This window comes from Monodon monoceros, unplaced genomic scaffold (genome assembly GCF_005190385.1).
Source record: "Monodon monoceros isolate NGI ecotype Baffin Bay Population unplaced genomic scaffold, NGI_Narwhal_1 Super_Scaffold_14, whole genome shotgun sequence".
Taxonomy (NCBI): Eukaryota; Metazoa; Chordata; class Mammalia; order Artiodactyla; family Monodontidae; genus Monodon; species Monodon monoceros.
The window spans coordinates 30,975,304-30,999,375 of record NW_021703770.1 but is presented as its reverse complement, the minus strand read 5'-3'; the positions used below and the strand labels follow the sequence as shown (position 1 = coordinate 30,999,375).

Below are 24,072 nucleotides of genomic sequence, written 5' to 3'. Positions count from 1 at the left end.
GGAATTTGGGAGCTCTGTGTCACGAAGTGCGAGCAAATACCAAATGTTGTAACAAAATATGCTGCTGTCACCCCTGTTACTCAGGAAATGGCAAGAGTTTTAGGAACTCTATGCCAGGAACTGGGGACAAAGACCAAATATGTATTTCTTTTTATATCACAATGTCCTACCCTCACAGACTGCTCCATCATTGCCGTCTGGCCTCAGCTGGTGGAGGAATAGAATGACTGACCTACCTGGCTGCCCTTGGCCTCCCTGTGGCCATGACAGAGCCTCTACTGGCTTCTCGTCTCCCACTTGGCACTCGCCCTCACGCTCCCTGGACCGCGTTTTATCTTTTCAATCAGATACTCTTTATCCATGAATTTCTCTCTGTAGTCCTCCTCTTGCTTGTTTTTTTTTTTTTTTTGGCCATGCCACGTGGCTTGTGGGATCTCAGTTCCTTGACCAGACCAGGGGTTGAACCCATGCCCTTGGCATTGTAAATGCAGAGTCCTAACCACTGGACTGCCAGGGAATTCCCTCCTCTTGCTTTTCAATTAGGCTATATTTAAACTTCATTCTATCATTTCTTGGCATTTCATGGAAGGAACACATGCTCAGTCCAATACCTTGAGGTGGAATTATGTAAAAAACGATATATAAACTTCAAACCAGTAACCCACCTCTAGGAATTTATCCTAAGGAAGTAATTAAGAATAAAGCTTTAACCCCAAGGAGTTTCATCATAGTAACATTTGATATGAAAAAGTGAAAACAGATATCCAATTAGAGGGGTTTAATTAAATAAATGGTGACACATCCATACAATGACAGAGTAAGTATGTGAAAAATAATATGACAGAATATTTAAGGGTATAGAAAAATGTCATTGATGTATTAAGTAGAAATTTCAGGTTACAAAATTATTTTAAAGTCTCATTTTTGTAAAAAAAAAAAAACACCACACATGTTCTTATAGAAAATGGTAGCTCTGCATGGTGGGATTTCTGCTTGACTTTTTTTTCTTGTTTTTGGCTGTCTTTTTTTCCACACTCTTGGAGACTGTTTTCAGTAACTGCTATGTGCAAGACTCTAGTCGCATCCTCTGCTTCCCTCCCCCAGGTGGGCTGGAAGATGGCATGTCCTCCAACAGTGTGCCCCGTTCGACAGCCCCAAGTGGAATATCCAACCCAGAGAAGAAGATGAGCTGTGGGACCCAGTGCCCAAATCCCCAGGGCCTCAGCTCAGGCCCCCTGACCCAGAAACAGAACGGCCTCCGGACCACAGAGGTAGGTCGCAGCCACAGAACAGACTTGGGACCGGAGACAGGGGGAGAAGGTTGCTTCAGGGCAGAGCCAAGCTGAGACAGCACCCAGGGAAGGAGCGGTGACAGCTCACCTTGCCAAAGGAAATTCTCCACCCACCCGTGTGAAAATTGTTGCAAAGAAAATAGCAAGGCTCCCCCTCCCACCCCCTGCCTTGAGGGTTGCTGTGTTTTGTTGAATCAGCGGAAATGGGTCCTTGTTATTAGCGCTCTAAAGGAAGTGTGTGTTTGTTTAAATACAGATTTGTTCAAGGACCTCCTTTGCTGTCGCAGCTCTCAGCATCTTGATAGTGAGGTCTGTACTGGCTACGGGAACTAGTCTCAGGCCAGGCAGTCGGCCGTCGCAGGGGTTGGCAGGGAAGAAGACCAGCGTGGTGGGAGACAAGCCTGGTGTTCTACCTCACACCCTCCAACCAGGTGGGCAGTGGGAGGGTCTGCAAGGGGGGTTCTTGTTGCAGAATGTGGTGACAGCATCACCCCACACTATTGCTGTTGGAGATGAGGCAGGGCTACGGAGTCCCTGGACCTACCTGGCATCCTGTCTGATTCTTTCTTTTCTCTCCTGCTGTCCCGACCGCTCCTTAGCAGACCAGCGCAGCCGTCTGCCGTTCCTCCCTCATCTTCCCCATCCCCTCTAGCTCCCACCTTCAAAGTCCACTACTTACCCAATACTCCAAATCCATTTTTCCCCTCTCCCCTGTCAAAACTTACTGGTCCTGTCCCTCAGGCCAGCGCCGTCTGTTTTCGAGGATCCAACTGGGTTATCTAATGGTGGAATTCTTGCCCACATCAGTGAGTTCCCTTTCTAATCTTTGGTCAGAAAACCTGTTGCAAATTCAATTAAGTAAGTAGCTTTGCAGGAATCACTCAGTCTCCCAGAGTCTCAGGTTCTTTATCCACACAATGGAAATAGTACCAAGATGAGAGAACAGATGGGCCTGTTCTTTGTGAACTGAGAGGTGCTGTGAGAAAGGCAGTAAGGCACCCAGCACCACAAGCCAATTAAAGGAAACACTGATGGTGGCTCTTCAGACATGTAGGAGGTCATGGGTGGGGGGTAGATCTGAGGGCAGCAGTGGCCTTCCTGGTGTCCTGTATTGCCTGCTTTGTCTGTGCATAAGCTGGCCTTCTAGAGGCCCAAGCATCATTGCCATCTCCCAAGGCAGTCTGGGCCCCACAGAACTATGCTCAGAAGCTTGGTCATTGCTCTAGGGCAGGCCCTGACTTTTGTACCCTAACCTCCTCCCCACACTGTGCCCTCACCTTTTGAGCCAAGATGTTCCATGAATGGGAGGAAGTGGCTTTGCCTGTCACATGCTTGCTTTCCAACCTCACTTCCGTCATCCATCACTTTCAAGTTGTGTTCTGCAATTTACAAAGTGCTTTTAGTTCTAGTGGCTCATTGAATCCTCCCAAGAGCATGTAAAGTAAGCGTCATCCCATTTCAAAGACAAGGAAACTGAGATGCACTTGATTGATGACATGAATAGGTCATATAAGTGCTAGAGATGAGTGTTGGTAACTTTAAATTGAAACAGGTGACTATTAGAAAAGTGGAGCGTAGAGATCTTAAAGTACTTTTTTTGTCAGAGAATAATGTATTAGTCAGCTAATGCCACAATAATGCTGCATGACAAAGCAAATCAACATTCAGTGGCTTAAAACAACCATCTTTTTCTCCTCACAATCAGCCACAATTTGAATGGCTAGGCCTGACTTCAGGCTCCAGGCTCCAGGTCTAGCTCAGTCTGTTCTGTGTATTTTATTCTGTGAATCAGGCTAAAAGAGCAGCAGCCCTCTGAGGTATATTATCATGGCTATGGCAGATAGCCCAAGAGGGCAAACGCATTTCATGTCTCTGCTCACACCATGCCATCTAACCCCCTATTGGCCAAACCCAACATCAGTAGGACAAGGCAGTGTGCTCTGTCCCCAGTAGAGAGACAGCAAAGGATTAGGGGCAATAGTGCAATCTACCACTTATAACATATATATAGAAAAATGTACAAGTCTGTCATAAGTCCAATGAATTTTAATAAGGTGACACACCTGTGTAGCCATCTTCCATATGGAGACACAGAACAGTATCACTACTCCAGAAATCCCCTGTGTGCCCCTCACCACGGTGACTGGGATGTGCCAGTCACTGTCCACACCCCAACAATATAACCACTGTCCTGACATCTAGCATCACAGATCACTTTTGTTTATTTTTGACTTTTATAGATGGCATCATACAGTATTTGCTCTTTTGTGTCCGGCTTCTTTTCTTCAACGTTATGCTAGTGAGAATCATGCATGTTGTTGTGAGTTGCAAAAATTTCCTCATTTTCATTGCTATGTATATTTCATTAAATGAATATACCACAATTTAACCCTTCTACTTGAAGGACATTTGGGTTGTTTCCAGTTTGGGGCTATTGTGAACAATATAGCTGTTAACATTCTTGTACCCTTAGGTGGACATTCACTTCTCTGGGGAATATATATATATACCCAGGAGTAGAATTCCTGGCTCATAGGATGGGGATATATTTGGCTTTAATAGATACTGACACAGTTTTCCAAAGTGGTTATACCACTTTACATGCTGACGGGCAGCAGATAAGTTCCAGTTACGGACCATAAGAATTTAAGGCCAGTAAGTCGTGCTTAGTCCTGTCTTTCTTAGGCCCGTGAGAGCAGCCTTCTAGGTGCCGCCGGGGGTGCTAAGCACATCCTTGTATTATCTCACTTGATCCTCACAATGACTCTACAGTGTGATATTGTTGTCTCCAGTTCACAGATAAGAATGGAGACTCAGGCGGCTCAGGAAAGCTCTCCGCACACCACACAGGCGTGCACTCTGGGAGCTTGTGTGGTAGTTAAAATGGGGCCGGGTGGAGCCAGCCCGCCTCGGACTCCAGCCACAGTGAAAACTGTGTCGCAGGGGAGTGAGGACCATGCACCTCACCAAACAGCACCAGGGGGCAGATGCCACACACTGATAAGCTGGTCACAAAACCAAATGTGAAATTTTGTTTTCACGATTCAGTGAACAATGCTGTGTTGTAAGTATTTCCAGAATAAGATCAGGGAGCGGATAGCTTCAGTTTTAAGCATTCAGACAATTGCTGAAATGCATCAGGGGTCTTCCTGTCCTGAGACCTCACCAGCCACCAGGCATCCTGACTTCCTCAAAGGCAAAGGTTTCTACTTAAGGTGTCAGCTTACAAGACAAGTCAACCTCTGATTGAAGCTTCTGTCAGCAGAGCTATCTCGTACCAACACAGATCTCAGCTGCCTAGAATCTGCCTAAGGAAAATAATTTTCTTCCTATTCCATCCAGGGCCTTTGACATACTGTCGCTTCCTAGCTTGTTTCATACTCCAGGCTAGAGCTTCCTGCGTTTTCTGTGCCTGGCTCAGGCAGCGTCTGGCTCACCTCTTCTGGTCCGCCTTTGCCCCCCCCAGGATGAACTATTAGCACCTCACCGCGTTCCCCTGGGCATCATCGGGCCACTGGCTGATGGTTCTTGGGCACTTTTTTAAAAGCTTTCCTTCTCCAGAAGAACCCGTTCATAAAGCATGCATCCTCATGCACATGTCTACACAGTGTTCCCGTTCCGATTTTTTTTTTTTTTTTTTTTTTGCGGTATGCGGGCCTCTCACTGTTGTGGCCTCTCCCATTGCGGAGCACAGGCTCCGAATGCGCAGGCTCAGCGGCCATGGCTCACGGGCCCAGCCGCTCCACGGCATGTGGGATCCTCCCGGACCGGGGCACGAACCCGTGTCCCCTGCATCGGCAGGCGGACTCTCAACCACCGCGCCACCAGGGAAGCCCCCATTCAGATTTATAGACCAAGTTTGTCCAGTCACTGGGCCTGGAAGATTTCCTCATCAGGTCCTATAAGCACTCTTCAGATTCCTTCATCTAATGTTCGTCCACTGAGTGCCATCTGGGTGCCAGGCACTGTTCTGATGCCAAGGATCCAAGAGTGGAACAGGCACACATGCCCTTTGCTCTGAAGCAGTTGCCAATTTTTTTTTCTTTTTTGATGTTCTAGAAAGGCACGATTTAATAAAATAGAGTCCTTGGTCTCAAGGAGTTCACAGTCTAGTAGAAGAGACATAGCAGTGAATACACTATTATAACACAGTGTGGTAAGTGCTATTATACAGGGGGTCATGTGATGCTGAGGGAACCCCCAGGAGGGGCACCTCTTGTGTGCTCAGTACAGCGCCTGGCACTTAGCAGGGGAGCAACAAAAGTCTGTCAAGGGAGTGAATGAATAAACCCAACCTGGATGTCAGAGAAAGCCTTCTGGGGGAAGAGAAGCCATATCTGAGAGCAGGAGAAGGAAGGGGGAGGGCTAGCCAGGTGAAAGTGGTGGACTAGGGTTGGGACAAAGGGGCACGTGATATAGCAGCGGAATGTGCCTTGAACTCTCCCAGGTTCTGGAACATGTGCCCAGCTCAGGATGTTGTGCATAGTAGGTGCTCAGTGAAACCACGGGGACCCTGTAGGGTCTTCTATTCAGGCCTCTGTTGTGCAACTTCAGGAAGCAGCTTCTACCACTCCCTTGCACTGTGTGCACAGGGCAGTCACAGCCTGCAATGCAGGTGCTGCCTTTGGAGTTGAGCAATGTGGTGCTACTTCCTCGGAATCCAGATGTCTCTGTCTGTCCTTTTTGATCCTGTCATCTGGTTCCACCGTGCTTAGTCTCCCTGTTTTCTGCAGTCTTCTCAGTACACACCCTTTGCTCCTGCAAAGCCAGCAGCTGCCAATTTTAATGGCGCTGAGCCTGGGGAGGCAGATAATACAGAATAAATGAAGATAGATTTGAAATGGTGCTGCGAAGGAAAGAGAAGGCCCCTGGAAGGGGATAGCAGCTACTCGATTTAACATAGATGTGGTCCACAGTTCAGAGCACTTTCCAAAGGGCCACGAGGGCCAGCTGGCTTTGCTGATGCCTGGGAGCAGCTGGGAGCAGCAGCGTTCGGAGCCCTTCTCCACTCTCTGTCTCATCAAACAAACTACATCTTCTTTCAATTTCCTCTGGCCCCTGTCTCATGCCCAGCGTTGATAGGTGCTAACTGGCAGAAAGATTGTGGCAAAAATGATGTCTCACAAATTAGAACTGCCTCAGTGGGGCGCTCTTTCTCTAGTAAACCTTGATTTGCTCCAGTCACTTGGGACCTTTCTGACTGTGCAGCACCCGATAAATCATCGACTGTCCCCTCCCCCCCCCCCCCCCGCCGCCTTCCCTGAGCTCAACAAACAAGCAAGGGGAAGCTCTCTAGCTGCTTGTTCTCTCCTGCTAATTAATTCCTCAGGAACTCTGGGCTGCCTCCAGACATTTACTCTCCAACGTGAATGTGCCGTTTCTTCAGGCTTAGGACTCTTGTATTTCTCCTCCAGAGGTATAGCCTCGAGTATTCAGCTAAGGTAGAAAAGTGGGTGGTGGATGTAGCTCGGGGCAGACGAAGCTCTGAGTCTGTGGCTGGCCTCCCAGTGAGCCTTCACGTCTTCAGAGGTTGCATCTCTTTTAGTTGCTTTATTATTCTTGGCAAAGTGTCCGGACCTTGCCAAAGAAATTAGCTGATGCCTGGACTGATTCTCAGCTAAGTAGCCTCATCCTTCTGCGCTTCCTGCCCCCCCCCCCCCCCCCCCCCCTCCAGTGTCTGTCAGCAAGTCTTGGTGCGGTCCAGGAAAGGTAGGTGAAGCCTCAGAGACGTGGATGTGACCAAAGAGGGAGGCCTAATCCGGAAAGGAGGATGGGACCAGCCCAGAATTTCTCCTGGTTGGTGGTAATACGAGATCTGTGAGGAGAGTTTGGAAAGTAAATATGAGTCTCTCCTAGAGAAACAAAAACATGACATTAAAAGGAGAGTGAAAAAAAGAAACCATTGAGGACAACCAGAGAGGGAAACCTCTTAGAAGGACACTTTGGTGCATATTCTAGTTTAAGCCTGGGAAAAGGAAGCAATGTAGCAGCATAGGGATGTGTGTGTGTGTGTGTGTGTGTGGTGATTTCCACAATGCATCTATATATCAGCTGTTACCTTATGTAGACGAAGAATTGCAAAACTCAGTATTCACCTGAGGGTCTGCAGAAAAACCAATTCGATTAGAAGACTCTCAGGGCAGAGACCTTCTTCTTCTTTGTATTCTTCCCTTGCCCCCTGAGCCTGCTTCAGGGGTATGCACCTAGTGTGTACTCACTGATTGTTGCTTGAATGAGGTCGGCCTAGGACTTCATTAAGATTAGAAAAATTGGGACTTCCCTGGTGGTCCAGTGGTTAAGAATCCACCTGCGGGTTCGATCCCCGGGGCAACTAAGCCCGCACGCCACAACTACTGAGCTCGCACCTCAACTAGAGTGCCTGAGTGCCACAGACTATTGAGCCCACGCACCCTGGAGCCTGGGCGCCACAACTAGAGAGAAGCCCGTGCACTGCAGCGAAGAGCCCATGTGTCGCAGCGAAAGATCCTACAGGCCTCAATGAAGATTCCTGCGTGCCACAACTAAGACTGGACGCAGCCAAAAAAAAAAGATTAGAAAAATTTCCCACGGCTCCACTCCCCACTCACTCCCTTCCCACGTCCAGCCTCCCACCATCTTTAGTTCAACTCAGCACCTCTGTTGACACTGGCCTCAAGCAAATTGCTTTAGCCTAAGTGACTTCAGTTGCCTCCTCGGGAAAAGTGAACACAACTACATTCCTGGCCATGTCTCAGGGATGGTGCAAGGAACAATCAATCACGAGCATGATTGAAATCCTAGGAAAGTTCTAGAATGTTTAGGCAGGGCAATGCAGATTGATGACTGTTCTGTTGGAGCCCAACTGCTCTTCTAAAGCAGGTTCTACTGCCTTCCTAGTGTTTGATCTGAGGTTTAAGTTGGGAAGCAACAACTCCCTTTGGCATCCGATACCTGATAAATAAAAACCCCTAGACTGAGTTAGCCTGAATTAGTACAAGTGGCTGTGGTCTGCACAGGATTTGCTTGAGGTTTGGGAAGTTCTTGACAGTTTTGCCTGAGGCATAGTCTGATCCCTGCCTCTGGAGGCTAGCATCCTGGCCCTTGGTGGAGTTGCTAAGATCAGATGTTTCCTGAATGACCTCTCATTAATACCAATAAAGCAGCAGCAAATAAATTCATGGAATTTGGGGACAGCTCGGAGTCTGTTATTGTGTGTCTCCTTTTAATGGGACTTGACTGAAAAGAAGAAAAATGTCTTGAGTTGCAGCTGACAAGGCTCAGGCTTTAATCTTTTAGGAAGGCAGAGAGGAAGGAACTAACATTGTCAAGAGTGTCTGCTGTGAGCCAGACACCCTATATAGATGGCATCCTCTTTAACCCTCACAGCTCTGAGTGGTAAGTAGCATCACTCCCCAGCTGGGAAAACCGGCTCGGGAAGATTAAGTGTTTGGCCAGCGTGGCAGAGGGAGTAGTGACTTGGCTGTGCTGGAGTTCAATCCCAGGTCTGTCTGCCTCTAAACCTCATGATCTTCCTTCTCATTTCCTGAAGCAAAATGGTGGAGAATTTAGTGTGAGCACTGGCAGTTGCGGGAGGCTGGGTGTGAGGCCCACAGCCCACGTCCAGCCTCCCACAATCTTTAGTTCAACTCACCACCTCTGTTGACATTGGCCTCAAGCAAATTGCTTTAGACTGAGTGACTTCAGTTGCCTCCTCGGGAAGAGTGAACACAACTACATTCCTGGCCGTGTCTCAGGGATGGTGCAAGGAACAATCAATCACGAGCATGATTGAAATCCTAGGAAAGTTCTAGAACGTTTAGGCAGGGCAATGCAGACAGGTTCTATTCCCCAGGATTTTTTTCTCTTTCTTTCTGAAGATGAATCTTCACACACATGTTCTTCATCAAATTATTTGGCAGAGGTCTATTATGTGATGAGCACTAAGTTAGATGCTGAGGGCACTGTGGTGAACGCAACAGACTGGGTCCCTCCCTCCTTGAAGTTTTAATCTGATGAAGATGTAGAAATAAGCAAGTAAACAAGCAAATAAATATATAATCCAAAGTCTGGTTAAAGGCCAAGCAGAAAGTACAGAATACCGGGAGAGAGAATAAGGCGGCCCCGTACTGTGTCTGCTTAGAAAATCCCTGCAACACTCCCTAGGAAATGACTGGCTGTGATTACCTCTGGTGAAAACACAGTGTGGCCAGAGCATGGGAACAAGTGTTACTTCTCACTGTGCTTTTTCTCTATTCTTTGGATTTCTTTTACCATGATTATGTATCATTTCTATAATTAAAGAATACTAGTTATGCAGAAAATTGGTGTCTGATAAATCATGAACTCAGTAAGCCTTTTTTCTTCATTGTCTAAAAGGAACTGTGAAAAGGTTGGTGCAGCCGTGTGTTAGGTATATTTGTGCAGTCAAATTAAAGCAGAGAACATTGCTCTTTCCATTTGGGAGAAAATGAGAAAAGGTGAGCTGACTTAGCTGCCCTCTTGGGTCCGGGCCTCCTTCCACGAGAATGAGCTGGGTGGTTGACTTCTAAACCCCAAGAGAAACATGTCCATCTGCCAGGAAGTTATCACAGTCAATCTGGTTACCTTTGAGAAATGACAGCTAATAAATGACTTTTAATTAAAGAGGCAGTATCAAGAGGACTAAAATCTATGATTCTAAACCTGCGGAAGTTAAAATGAGGCAAGGGAAGAATAGAAAAGCTGTAAAACCAGGTGAGAAACAAGAGTGTGGCCCATTAACAAAAATTAATGGTGATAAAACTCACAAAACAAGCATTTTATTTTATTTTATTTTATTTGCGGTACGCGGGCCTCTCACTGTTGTGGCCTCTCCCGTTGCGGAGCACAGGCTCCGGACGCACAGGCTCAGCGGCCATGGCTCACGGGCCCAGCCGCTCCACGGCATGTGGGATCTTCCCGGACCGGGGCACGAACCCCTGTCCCCTGCATCGGCAGGTGGACTCTCAACCACTGCGCCACCAGGGAAGCCCAAAACAAGAATTTTAGAAGTGAAATTAGCAGACAGCTGCAAAAGGAAAAGGTACTAAATAGGTTTCTCTCAGCATTGAGTTGGGAAGTATAAGATTTTTTTTAAGCCAGTAATTGCAATAGGGACACGTTTTCTTTTCCTGTCATTGAATAAAGAGGGTTGGCTGTTAAATTAAAAGGTTTGGCTGGCTAAAAACCACATCAGAGGGGAAAATATCTATGTCATACAAAATGCCATAGTCCCAGAGGTACAAATGGTGTAATTGTTCCACGTATCTATATAGCTCTTTTCTCAGAGGAGGGCAAAGCAACTTCTTTCTTGGAACTTCTAGAGAAACTATCTGGCATTGTGGTTCTCTTTCTCATTCATCTTTGTCCCTCTCATTTGGGCTTCAAATCTGAGGTTTCCAAGCTGTGACTAGATTTCAGCAACTACCAACCTCCTAGATAATCATGCTGCTTTAAAAAGGGTGGGCGCCTCTCTGAGGTCTCAGACTCGGAAGTTTCTCTTTTATAAAACGCTTTCAAGTCAATGCATTGTTGTTCTGATTGTTTAATTTGCCAAATTAAATACAGTGTAATTATTTGAAAGTGGATTTGTTTATGGCTTGGAACCTTCTGTGCCCATCATTAGAATACAGAACTCCAGTTTGTTCTTTATCCAAATGTGGATCTTATAGAGTTATTACTATTATTGGTATTTAGAAGTAGTCGTAGCAATAGTCATGGTTTCAGTAGAACAAGAAAGTTTTTGATTTAAATTTGGTATGTTTGACTGACATTATTTTGCGAATAGAATTAATGTCAAAAGCTATATAATTGGGGCGACTAACTGTCCTGGTTTGCAGGGGCCTGAGGTGGTTCCTGGAATGTGGGACTTTCCGTTTGAAAACGGGACAGTCTTGGGCAAGCCAGAAGAAGTTGATCACCCTGTTAATGCAAAGTGACATGCTTAATTCTCTCCCCCCCCAAAACAAACAAACAAACAAAAAAACCCACTAAGAAGTAGGCATTATCCCCGCTTTTGGATAAGGAAACTGAGATTCAGAGGTTAAAGCAATGTCTCATGCAGCTAACTAATGGCAAAGCCTCGTGCCAAATCCGGGTCTGCCTGGCCCCGAAGCTTGTCCTCTGAACATCTCCATTGTCAGGCTTTTGCTACACAGATTTAAGAGATTGCCCCACTATACTTGAGATGCAAACCATACATATTCTGTGGCTGTTCTGGGAATGACTATTTTGTAGCCTTTGATTCTTAAACAGGCTGAAAAATTAAGAATCATCCAACTATTGAATGTTTGCTTGAATTTTTAAGCTTATGAAGGCAGACTGAAACTTAGAGCAGAGCACTTTCTGTGTAGAATCTTTAATAACTTTTTGTGAAATCTTGCCAATAACTCTAAAGAAAAGCAGTTATGCAGTTTAGAAAGTTTACATTTCCATTCTGGAAAGCTCTCTTACTGCCCACTGGTTTGAGGGGAATGCTGCCCTCAACTTGGCTCATTTCAAATAAGGCCTCTGTGTCTCTATTCCATGTCCCAGTCCTCGAAGCTTTTATGCAATAACACCCGAAATGGAAATCAGGTGGAATTAGCCTCATAATTGCCACCGTTTTCTTTTGGAAACAAAATTGGTTGTGGGACTTTGTGAGTTCTCTGCTTTTAGGAGGAAATAAACCCATAAAAGTCACTGCTAGGCCCGAGTGCCGGTTCAGGCCTGGAGGAGCTGAGCATTAAGACTAAGTCCTTAGACAGCATTGACTTCTGATTTTTTTTTTTTTTTTTTTTTTCAGTACGCGGGCCTCTCACTGTTGTGGCCTCTCCCGTTGCGGAGCACAGACTCTGGACGCGCAGGCTCAGCGGCCACGGCTCACGGGCCCAGCCGCTCCGCGGCATGTGGGATCTTCCCAGACCGGGGCACGAACCCGTGTCCCCTGCATCGGCAGGCGGACTCTCAACCACTGCGCCACCAGGGAAGCCCTGGTTTTGTTTTTAGTGGCTTCACTACCTTCCATCTGGTCATCTTTAATATTTAATATTTTGTCCCTTTTTCTAGCCAATCAGCTATATTAAGTCAAATACTAGAAACTGTATTTCCCTAAATCTTGTTGCACCTAGAAAAGGGCTTCTGCCTCAAATGTAATGATAAAGATAATAACTAATGTCCTTTGATGTGCAAAGCCAACTTTATACCTAATTGTGCATCATGGGCTGCTCATGACTATATGTCATTTTCTGAAATGGACTTAAAACAAATGGGATAAGTATGTGTTGTAGGGTGATAAGTGGAGGAAAATATGGAATTAAATTTTAGAGAAACTGGAATGAAAGAAATATCACTGTTTCTGCTGTTCAGTAGAAAAGATTTTATAGAGGAGGTGGGCTTTCGGAAGCAATGGAATGTAAAATTTTTGAGAGCTTTGGTGTTCCAGACATGGTATGTGGATTGGGAAACAGGATAGTTTAAAACAATAGGCCTTGTGTGTTTTCACTGGAAGGCAGAGGCAGATTTACCATGAAGCTAATGACCTCAAGCCTCAGAGCTCCATTTAATTTTACATTTGAAATCTGACCTTCTCTTAAAAAGAGCCCCTAGGGCTTCCCTGGTGGCGCAGTGGTTGAGAGTCCGCCTGCCGATGCAGGGGACACGGGTTCGTGCCCCGGTCCAGGAGGATCCCGCATGCCGCGGAGCGGCTGGGCCCGTGAGCCATGGCCGCTGAGCCTGCGCGTCCGGAGCCTGTGCTCCGCAACGGGAGAGGCCACAGCGGTGAGAGGCCCGCGTACCGCAAAAAAAAAAAAAAAAAAAAGAAATGCATGGTGTTTATTCGTTCATTCATCCATTTATTCAAGCAAAGTTAAATGGAGGGCCTCTTAGGTCTCAGACTGTGCTAGGCACTGGGAACTTGAAGAGGAAAGCAATGAAATCGTATCTCATGAAATCAATGGAGAAGGCTAAAGTTGCATATAGTCAAAATGATCCTTAAACATCCCTCAAATTACCCATAGAGTATTATCTTAGGTCAGGGTCCCTGGAAGCAGAGCCTGCGATGAGGATTCTTGTGCAAGTAAGTGAGTGAAAGCATAGTCTCAGGTGAAAGAAACCCTTAAGGTAGTGGGAAACAGGGTAGGGCAGAGTTCAGCAAATATGTGAGCTCAACTGAACAGCTGTAGCCTCAGCCTGATCCCAAAGGGAACTCCAGAGCATGAATGGCATCATAGATTTATACCCCCTTGAGGCAAAATGACCAGCTTTTATATTCCCAATAATCAGGCATTGGCTTTAGGCTGTCTCTGGAAATTAGGGTATAACCTCTTTGGTATTTCTGGATGAGGTGACTCTGATCAGATGAGGGCAAGTCTCAAAAGAAGGGTGCAGCTCTGAGTGATTAGCGGCCAAAACACAAAGCAGCTGAGGGTTGGATGCACCAGCCAAGTACACGGAATCTGAAAGGGGCATCAGCAGCGGCTACTACACAGGATACATGTGCCCTGTTAAAAACCTACATATCATTTGCTAACAAATACAACAGAGCAATTTATTTTTCTCCAGTGGTGTGATAGACCACCATTTCTTGGGATGCACTGCAGATGAAGTATTGATACTTGGCTTATGTGCAGGGACCACATTGTATGAAAAATCTGCATCTATCAACACTAGACTCATATCCAGAATGGGGAGATGCTCACGCTGTGGGAGATGCTCCCACAGATCTGAGACTGACTGTTTTCCAGGAGGCTGACTCTGAGATGTCATTATATGAGATGTTCTTTGGGAAGTGCCCTGTCAACACTGCGGGAGGGAGGGCCGGAAGCAGGAGCGGGCAGAGGGAGAAGTGGAGCCACAATGCAGGCCCGCTCACAGCCACGGCTGACCCCACCCCATGGGAAGCTCTGAAGTTAAATGGCAGGTCAGAGCTGTCCTGCTTTGGGTCAGATGGCCAGGCGTTTATACCCCTGCATTGGGCCACCTAGGAAGGGAAGGCCCTGGGTGAGGGGTTTCTCTGTAGCTGAGGCCGCCCTGAAGGGACAGTTGGAGGCTATTTGCCTGCTGCACCCCCTGCAGCTGGGCAGAGGGCCTTCCTGGAGTGGGGTTGGGGGCACACATCTCTGTCCATCCCCGACGGAGACAACTCGTGAGGCCAGTCTCGGGCTCACTCCAAGCACACATCACTGAATGGAACGGGCACAGAATGACCCCCCAGTGGTCCAGCTGTCTTCTCTTGAGGGGGAATGGGAGAATTGTGCACATATGCTTGAAGAACCTGCAATTTAGTCAATACTTTAGTATTTAATATAGATTCTGGACTTTCCTCACTTATAAGTGGATAATCTACAGATTCAGAGAACAAACTAGCGGTTACCAGTGGGGAGAGGTAAGGAGGGAGGGGCAATATAAGATTGGGGGAAAAATGGGTTATTATGGGATTACATGAAATCATGTATGTGAAACTTCTGAAAATTGCAAGGCACCATGGAATTTAAAGAACCTTTCATTCAGTAAAAAAATTGAAAAAAAGAAATGGATAATATATCCTACTTTTACTTATTATACTTGTCAAGTCTTTTTTTCCCCTCATTTTTAGTTAATGACAGGCATTGTGCTAAGTACCTTACATTCATTACCTTAAGTAATCCTTATAATAACATTATGCGTTAGGTACTATTATTATCCTCCATCTTATGGATGAGGAAACTCATCTAAGGGTTAGAGAGGTTAGAAAAAACTTGCCCACAGTGAAATTATATAGTCATTGTTCAAACCAAAGTCTGTCTGACTCCAAAGCTCAAACCCTTAGCTGCTCTACCAAAGCCAGCTGTGAAACCTCTCACATTGCCCTTTTTTTAAATAGATTTTTATTGGCGTATAATTGCTTCACAATACTGTGTTAGTTTCTGTTGCACAACAAAGCGAACCAACCGTATGCATACACATGTCCCCATATCCCCTCCCTCTTGAGCCTCCCTCCCACCCTCCCTCTCCCACTCCTCTAGGTGGTCACAAAGCACCAAGCTGATCTCCCTGTGCTATGCGGCTGCTTCCCACTAGCTATCTATTTTACATTCCGTAGTGTATATATGTCGATGCTACTCTCACTTCACCGCAGCTTCGCCCTCCCACCCCATGTCCTCAAGTCCGTTTTCTATGTCTACCTCTTTATTCCTGATAAAGAAGATGTGGCACATATATACAATGGAATATTACTTAGCCATAAAAAGAAACGAAATTGAGTTATTTGTAGTGAGGTGGATGGACCTAGAGTCTGTCATACAGAGTTAAGTACGTCAGAAAGAGAAAAACAAATACCGTATACTGACTCATATATATGGAATCACATTGCCCTTTGATGGACCTTTGCCAATTCATTCATCCATTCATTCAACGGTGCTTTACCGAGCATTTCTATGCCAGGCTCTGCTCTAGGTTGGTATTAGAGATTCAACAGAGCAGCCTATGAAAAGGAGTATATGTGCATGTGTCCTTGTGGGTCGTTCTTCCTGCATCTGTGTGTGTGTGTGTGTGTGTGTGTGTGTGTGTGTGTAACAACTTCAAGAGGTTAATGCAAATGTCAGGACCTTTGGATATTTCCTAGTAACTCAATTCACTGTGTTTAAACTTTTTAACAGGCTAAAAGAGACACTAAGCGGACGTCTGGAAAAGAAGTCACCATTAACGTCGCAGACAGCATCCGACAGGTGGACAGAAGTCGAAGAATCACAAAGAACTGCGTCAACTAGCAGAGTGTTCAGCCAGTTGAAGGGCAGAGGGACTTCTTTGGTGCCCTTCACATCCTGGACCCCATCACGGAACCTTGAAGACGTGGGTAGTCCTTGCTGTGTGGGAACGCTGCTGAGTGCCTTGGGAGACTGTCTTAGCCTGTTGGGACGTTCTCAGCCTCCTATTTATCACGTAAATGTATTGGCAGGGTACTCCCATAGGGTAATAAACTGCAAATGTATGTTCAGTTTGCCCCTTGCAACTGCTGCAGTGTGGTCTGATGGAAAAGTGGCGAGCAAAAGCACGGGCCAGTTTAGGAAACAGAAAAGTAGAAGGGGTAGGTTCCTGGCTGAAAGAGGCACAGTCGGTTCTGAGCTCTCCTGGCCATGGTCGTGCGCACTGTTTCAGGCAAGCTTATTCTTTCATTCTTCCTTTTTGAAATACCACCATCTCAAAGCTTACTGTGTTCACTTAAACGTTGGCTTTCACCCAACTCTAAACCCACATGTATGAGGAATCAAGAAACAGGAAAACTCTCTGTTACCCTTGTTTCCTTAGCTCAGGATGAGGTGGATTCAGATCCAATTTCACACAAACTAACCCCACCAACACCCATGGTATGTCCCAGGGAGGGCCTCTGTAATACAGTCACACCCATTTCTCTCTCATCTGCTTTCAGTATCCCCCCAGGCCAGGGTCCACGTCAGCCTCTGAACCATAGTATCACGGTAGTGGTCACCTCGGAGCCCTCAGGGTTCAGCAGACATTGCATTTTTCCAGCTTTCCACTTCCCTTTGCTTGTGTTCTTGAGTGTTTTTTCTCTCCAATAAGGCCATTTGCAGTTGTTAATCAAAGACCAGGCTCACAAGAGGGAGAAAATCTGGAACATGTTGGCTTCCCTTTGGCCTCTCTGCACAGCCCAGGACTGTGTCATTTGGTATCTGCAAAGGAATTGCTTTAAAAAGTCAGTAACTAGTTGGTGTGCGTTCACATGGACATTAGATCCACATGCACTGTGTTAGAAATCTGTAGCTGAGGCAGTAAAAAAACCAAAATTGGTAGGAATAAAATTTTCTAGCATTTCTTTAAACATGTTAAGGTAGAAGTATTTTCCTCCGAAGTAATGTAGCATGATTTTTAAAGGACTGTCAACATGCCTGGAATTAGGAAAGGTAGGACTAAAGTTGTACCGAATGATACCAATAAACTCCATGTTTAGCAGAAATAGGTAGTCTGATGGTGTGTATTTATCTATCATAGTCCGGAGAAGTTTAAAAATTCAGATACTTGGCCTCTTTACCTGCCAACTCTGTTATTCCTCAAACACAAGTGGGCAATGTCCGTCCCTTCCTTCCTTCCCTCCTTCCTTCCTTCCTTCCTTCCTTCCTTCCTTCCTTCCATGGATTGTATATTTATTCAGTAAACATTAAATGCCAACCCTGTGTCAGTCACCGTGCAGGTGCTGAGAGATCTGGAGTCTGGCCAGTCACGGTTGTATATCCTGAATTTGACGGTGAACTTAATAACTAGGGGCCTGGCTTAGACGCTGGGGTATAGTGTATGGTGTGAATTGCTCTGCAGTGTAATTTTAATTTTATAGCCAGGATAGGTTTCTGTCCTAAACTCCAGATATGGGCATTCTCCTAATCACTGTCCAGGCCTTTACTGTGCACAAAACTACACTTTCCCAAACCTTTGTCATTTTGTGATTCTTTGAGAAAGGGCTTTTAGGGAACTTCATGTTCCGAAACTTTTAAATATAATAATAAAGCAAAACCTGTGACTTCCATGACCCCTCTGGTATGATTCAGCAGGAGCCACCCACTGCCAAAGTTTGGCATTGATCCTGCAAGTTCAAGGGCTTGCTGTCCCAGGGCACCTGCACTGTGTTTTTGTGCAGAGTGTTTCTTCACCAGTCACTAGCTAACCTCGTTCCTCTTTGCAACTTTGTTTTTGCATCACTTAACTGCAGCTCCTTGTTTGGAATTTATCAACTTGAGAGGGTGTCTCTGTCTTATATAGAAACAGTTTCTCACTTCTGGAGGAGAGGAGAATGAAGGGCATATATGATCCTCCCCTCTCCAGAACAATCTGGATTTCACCAAGACCAGAAGTTAAACCATGTTACTGGAAGTTCATCTGGCAACTTTTTCATGTGTGTATGATACAGGAAGCGATTCTTACTGTCCTATTAGCATAACACTTTCTATTGCAAAGTTTGTGTCAGTAAAGTCATCAATTTCAAACACACGGACAGTTACAGAGAATCTTTACTGGAATGTTAAATTTGTGTGTAGAGCTGGTTAGATTTTTTGTTTCTTTCAAACAAAGGGCTTTTAAGTGAATCCTCCAAAAAGCCTTGTGAAATAGGTAAGGGGAACACAATTAGCCCCCATTTACAGTTTAAAAAGTATTTATGGTCCACGCATCCAGTAAGTGGCAGAGCAGGGATTCAAGTGAGGGAAGTTTGCTGGCACATCCAGTGCTTTTTCTACTGTATAATATGAGGCCTTTCCCAGCAGGAAGGTCTGGCGTGGCTGGGAGATTCATTTGGAGGGGAATTGCCACGGAGCTGAGATTAAGCTGGGCACAAATCTAAGAGGGTGACAACAGTGACAAGAGAGGGCTGGTGAGCTCCTGGGGCATTTGGGTTTGGCCAGGCTCCCTTCTCCCTCCAGAGATGGTGACCCTGACCTAGTGTGAGAGGCATCTTCCGTGAAGGTCAGAAAGAGGAGAGACTTTAGGATTCAGAGGAGATTGAAATTGCCCCCCTCAGAAGAGCTGCTAAGAGACGGAAGCCAGGGCAGCCACTTCTGCCAACACCCGAGCCCTCTCTGGGTGCCCAGGTGAAGGGCTGTACCTCCTCATCCTTTCCCGGCTGTCACCCCCCCCCCCCCAGTGATCCCACCCGACCCCCACCTCCCAGGCCACCTGAACACGCTGCTGCTTCCACTCCCTGTCTAAGCCCTGCTGTTTATGACCCTCACCAGCCCTGCTCACTGGCTGCCCCACATGCCACAGAAATGTATCCCATCCTTATTTGCTCCCCTAAGTAGGGTTCACAAAACTGTCAGCCCTGCTGAACCAGATGGCAGGTGGGCTTTGTTTGGCTGTTATGGTGTTAAAAGCTTGAGAATGTCACAGAAAAGTCAGCTCTGGCAGAGACGCCTGGTTTAGAACTCCAGTATCCATTCTCCTCTTCCTCTTGCCCATTTAGAATAAAGATTATACTTTCTAGCTTCCTTTAAAGTTAGGAGTAGCTACATTATTAAGTTCTGGCCAATGAAATGAATGACGCTTGGAAGATTCCAGGAAGTCTCCTTATAAAAGAATGATCAGGCCCTTTCTTCCCCTTTTTCCCTCCTGCTTCCTGGAATGAGGAGGTAATGGCTGGAGTCACAGCAGTCCCCAGGATCATGAGGTAACCTTGGGAATGGAAGACATGCCACGCTGAGCAACAAGTTAGAAGAAGCCCGGATCCCCGATTCCACTGAGTCTCCATGAGCCCAGGACCATACACCCCAGACCTCTTTTTGTGAGAGAGAAATATACTTCTACCTCATTTAAGCTGCTTTTTCAGGTCATTACTCACAGCCAAACCTAATTCGAATTAATATACAAACTTTATCTTCTTTTGAAAACTTGGACGATCTTTCATCCTTGGGCCCTTGTCATCACTCACATACAGTAAGCCAGAGCTGATAAGGTTGTGTTAGCTGAAGTTGGGGGTCTCCAGCTCATGAGGGCCCCCACCACTCACTGTGGCCGGCACACGGCAGCCTTCCCATTTGTTACCTGCTGGAGCTCTGAGACATTTGTGTTTGCAACCCCTGCTCCAAACTGTGTTCCCAATATATTGTTTTCATGTTCTTTTTAGGAGTCATCAAAATATAGAAGGTCCTTTTACCCCATTCCACATTCTGGAAAGTCAATCTCAGGAGAATTTTATGTGTAGGCAAACTACAAACATGATTTAATGGTTAACATTCTATATTCACTTCCCCTTTCACTTACTCCATACGTATTTACCAAGAAGTTTAATGTGTCAGAACGTGGGATATGGTGAGGAATAAAATAGACTTGTACCCTGCCCTCGTGGAGCTGGTGTTCTAGTGGAGAAAACAGACAATAACGACATAAAGAAAGAAATTATTACGATAATTTAAGGTGGTGATGAATGCTGAAAAATAATGTTAACAGGAGAATGGATTGGAGGGAGGCAGGAATGGAAGCAGGGACCATTTAGGAGGCCACTGCAGCAGCCCTGGGGAGAGATATAAAGAACAGAATAATGGTTGTGAAGATGGGTAGAAGTGGATGGATGCTGAGTACATTTTGGAAATAGAAACATTAAGATTTGCTCATGGTTGTAGGAAATGAAGAGAAGGGACAAACCAATGTGATTCCTAAGTTTTTTTTTTTTTTTTGATCAACAGAGTTCTTGGTAAGATAGTATAAGACGAAGTGAAAAAACTTGTTTGGGTTTTTTGACAGGGTGGGTGGCTCTCTCAGCTGGGCCATGTTTACCAGCCTGCCTTGCTGTAAGTTCCTAAACTACTTCAGCAATATTTAATTCTCCTTAAATTACTTCAAATTGTTCCTTAAAACCATCCCTGATGGAAGACCATAAAAGCCAGCATCAGAAGGGATGCATACTTAATTCTCTTGGGAATATGGAACAGTGAAACGGTCCTGACGTTATCGGACAATGGATCACCCAGATTGCAACCCAGCAGAGAGCTAAGTCTGGGCACGTATTGCCAGAGCGAGCATTGCAGTTTTAATTTCTTAACTAGACCTTCTCCAGGTAGGACTTCGTGTTAAAAGGAAAAGGGGTAAATAATATTGCCCTTTCTGATCCAAATAGCCGTTTTCATAACATCGCCGTGTGCCAGGGAGGTGGCTGAGTTTGTTCGCTTTTTAAATTTTATTATCCAGAGAAAGTCTCCCTCTGTTCTAATAGATAAATCAACCATGGGATGGCCTCTGAAACAAGGGGCTGCAGCCAGCCAGCCAGGAAAAGCAGAGAAGACAGGCTTCAGGTGCAGGAGACAAATCCTAACCTGGCATCTAACAGCTTTGTGCCCTGGGGCAAATGGTGGAGCCTCTCAGGGGAAATAATAGCATCTTTCTGAGAGTGTGTTGTGAGGATTAAGTGAGATAACACATGTAGATAACATACTGTGTGCCACGTAATAATCACGGCCCTGTGCCAGGTACAGTGCTTGCTGTGTCACACACACGACTTGTAATCAGTAAAGCTGTCCCGCCACATGAGCCTTGTTAGCCCCCCTTTACAGATAAAAGGAATGGAGACTAGAAGGTCAAAGGCTATGCAGCTACTAAACGGCAGAGCTGGGATTTGAACCTATGTCTGCCTGTCTGGGAAAACCCCTGCTCTGGCCACTGCACCATGAGTAAGTACCTAGAATGTGTTAATCTTCTTCCTGTCATGATGGATGGCAAGTGACTTCACAGCTCTTTTTATAGCATTGGTGTCTCAGCACCACCAAGTTGTCCGTGTTAATGCCAGGATCAATGACAGCACCCTGGATACAAATCTGTTGAATTTCATCATTGTTTCTTTTAAACTTTTTTCTTAACAGCAGCAAAGGCAGTAGCCATCTTTTGGTTGTGCCACAATATTAAAATTCCTCTGAAGGTAATACTAGTAAATTTGGGGGTCTTTCTAAAACGTATTGCAAACCTAAGTATTATAGATCTATCATAGTAATCCCTCCTTCCTCTTTGTTCTAGAATAGGAAGATGAAGGCCTGGGCTAGCTGGGTCCCCCAGGAGAAAGGGCAGCATTGTGACTTATAGAAAGGGATGAAATGGAATAGAATTAGTTTCTAGTGGAAAAAAAAAATTAGCAGGTGGAAAAGAATTATGATTGCTTAGCACTGACGGTTTGCAACATGGCTGCACATTGGAATCACCTGGGAAGCTTTAACGACTATTCAGGCCTGTTCCCTCCCCCAGAGATTCTGATTTAATTGGTCTAGGGTGCAACCTGTATATTAAGACGTTTCAAAACTCCCAAGAGGGTTCAAATGCGCATTTAGGATTTAGAACCAGTGCCTTAGCAGATCACAGACAGAATTAGTGTCTCCAAAACTCTCTGAGAGGGTCTTAAATCAGACTCCCTGGGTTTGGATCCTGTTTTCACCGCTGACTAGGTTTATGACCTTGGGTAAGTCATTTAAGCTCTTCATGTTCCTGTTTGCCTGTTTATAAAATGAAGCTAAGAGTATCTCATGGTGTTACTGACCAGGGTTCTTGGCCTCCTTAAACAATAGAAATTGACAAGAGACCAGACAAGAAATTCAGGCAAGGCTTTACTGGGGCTCCTGCTTCAGCAGGGTGGAGCCAGAACAAGTAGCAGGTTCCCCTGCTTCCTCCCTGAAGTGGGGGCGGTGGGGGGGGGGGCGCGAGCTGGTCCCTTAAATGGGGTGAGGATGGGGGCTGATTGGTTGGTCGGCAGGAGGGGCAGCTTAGGTGGTCTGCCCACCCCCTCCTTGGTGGTGCTGTGTGCAGGGTGCATACACAGTCCCCTGCTTTTGCTCCCAGCTCCTCAGAAGTGGCAGTCAAGTCTTTGGTCTTTTTGTATCTTGTTGTTCATAATTTGTCCCAACTGAGCATGCACTGCAGTTATTTTTAGTCCCTTATAGTTTCTCTGTATTTTGTTGCTCCAGCAGATGTTTGTTCAGGTGCAAGCACTGCAGCAAATGGTCTCAGGTCCCATGTTTCAGGTCCCAGCCTGTCTCAGTGATAGCAGGAGGATTTAGTAAGGATGTATTGATACATGTAAAGCTCTTAGCACAGTGCCCAGCATATGAGGATAAACACAAGGTTGTTTATTACTGTTGAACTGTTATCCAGCCCTGAAAATTCTAGGACATGGGCAAGGCCTGACATATAAAATTCAGCTCTTAAAGGTAAATGTACCAGAGAGCTGGCTCCTTACTTAAGTACTTTGTTTCTTCTCATGCACCATAAATGTACCTTTTTCCCAAGTAAATACTTCTTTTTTATTTTTTTTTATTTTTGGCTGTGTTGGGTCTTCGTTTCTGTGCGAGGGCTTTCTCTAGTTGTGGCAAGCGGGGGCCACTCTTCATGATGCGTGGTGCGTGGGCCTCTCACTGTCGTGGCCTCTCATTGCGGAGCACAGGCTCCAGATGCGCAGGCTCAGTAGTTGTGGCTCATGGGCCTAGTTGCTCCGCAGCATGTGGGATCTTCCCAGACCAGGGCTCGAACCCGTGTCCCCTGCATTGGCAGGCAGATTCTCAACCACTGCGCCACCAGGGAAGCCCAAGATAAGTACTTCTTATCCAATACAAAATGTACCTTGGGCATCATGAGATGAAGACAGCAACCATCTTCAAGAAATCTTCCTAAGGAGCCTGTGCTTTACTCTGGGCAGAAGAACTGACCCAGGATAATGCAGAGGAAGAAAGCTTGCTTAGTTTTGGGTTCTGGAAACTTTATGCTGTCCCTTTAAACTTGTCTGAGCTTTCATTGGTAAGTTCTCCGGAGGGTAGTCGTCCCCAGATTGGTAACTAGCAAGTGAGACATGATTTTAGATGTAAAGGAGTCCCGTGTGAGGAGTGGTACAGCCATGGATTTGGGGTTTCCACAGTTTTCCTTGGCACTAATAATGTCCAGCCGCTGGCATCAAATATGCGATGCTGTTCTCTAGGAAGACAGAATGCCCCATTCCAGCATACTGGACGAAGCTGGCAACACCCCTGCAGATCCTGTGCAGACCTGTTTGGTTCTGTCCTTAAGACACCCCAGCTTTCTCCCTGGCTGTCACAACCAGGAAAGATTCAACTAAATATGTATATTCATATTTGAACGAGCACAGGAAATTAATCCTTTAAAAGAAAAGATCCTTCTAAAACACCTTTGAGAACTCTAAAAGAAGAATAGGGACAGTTCACCTACTACTTCTTGAGCAAAATCAAGGCTAACTTTTTTTTTTTTGAATTTTATTTTTTTATACAGCAGGTACTTATTAGTTATCGATTTTATACGTATTAGCATATATATGTCAATCCCAATCTCCCAGTTCATC

The 24,072-nt window shown here is 45.7% G+C and overlaps 1 protein-coding gene across 2 annotated transcripts in view; it reads left to right on the top strand.

Annotated features, from left to right (window-relative positions):
- The window catches only part of BAALC (BAALC binder of MAP3K1 and KLF4), a 92,747-nt gene extending 75,534 nt beyond the window's left edge, over positions 1-17,213 (top strand). The window contains exons 2-3 of one of the 2 annotated variants that reach the window (XM_029222889.1): positions 1,105-1,271; positions 15,905-17,213. In XM_029222889.1, coding sequence (XP_029078722.1) covers positions 1,105-1,271; positions 15,905-16,015 — 278 coding nt within the window. In that variant the 3' untranslated portion in view covers positions 16,016-17,213. The remainder of the gene's footprint in view (positions 1-1,104; positions 1,272-15,904) is intronic. The other variant, XM_029222890.1, reaches the window with a different exon arrangement.
- The last annotated feature ends 6,859 nt before the right edge of the window (positions 17,214-24,072 follow it).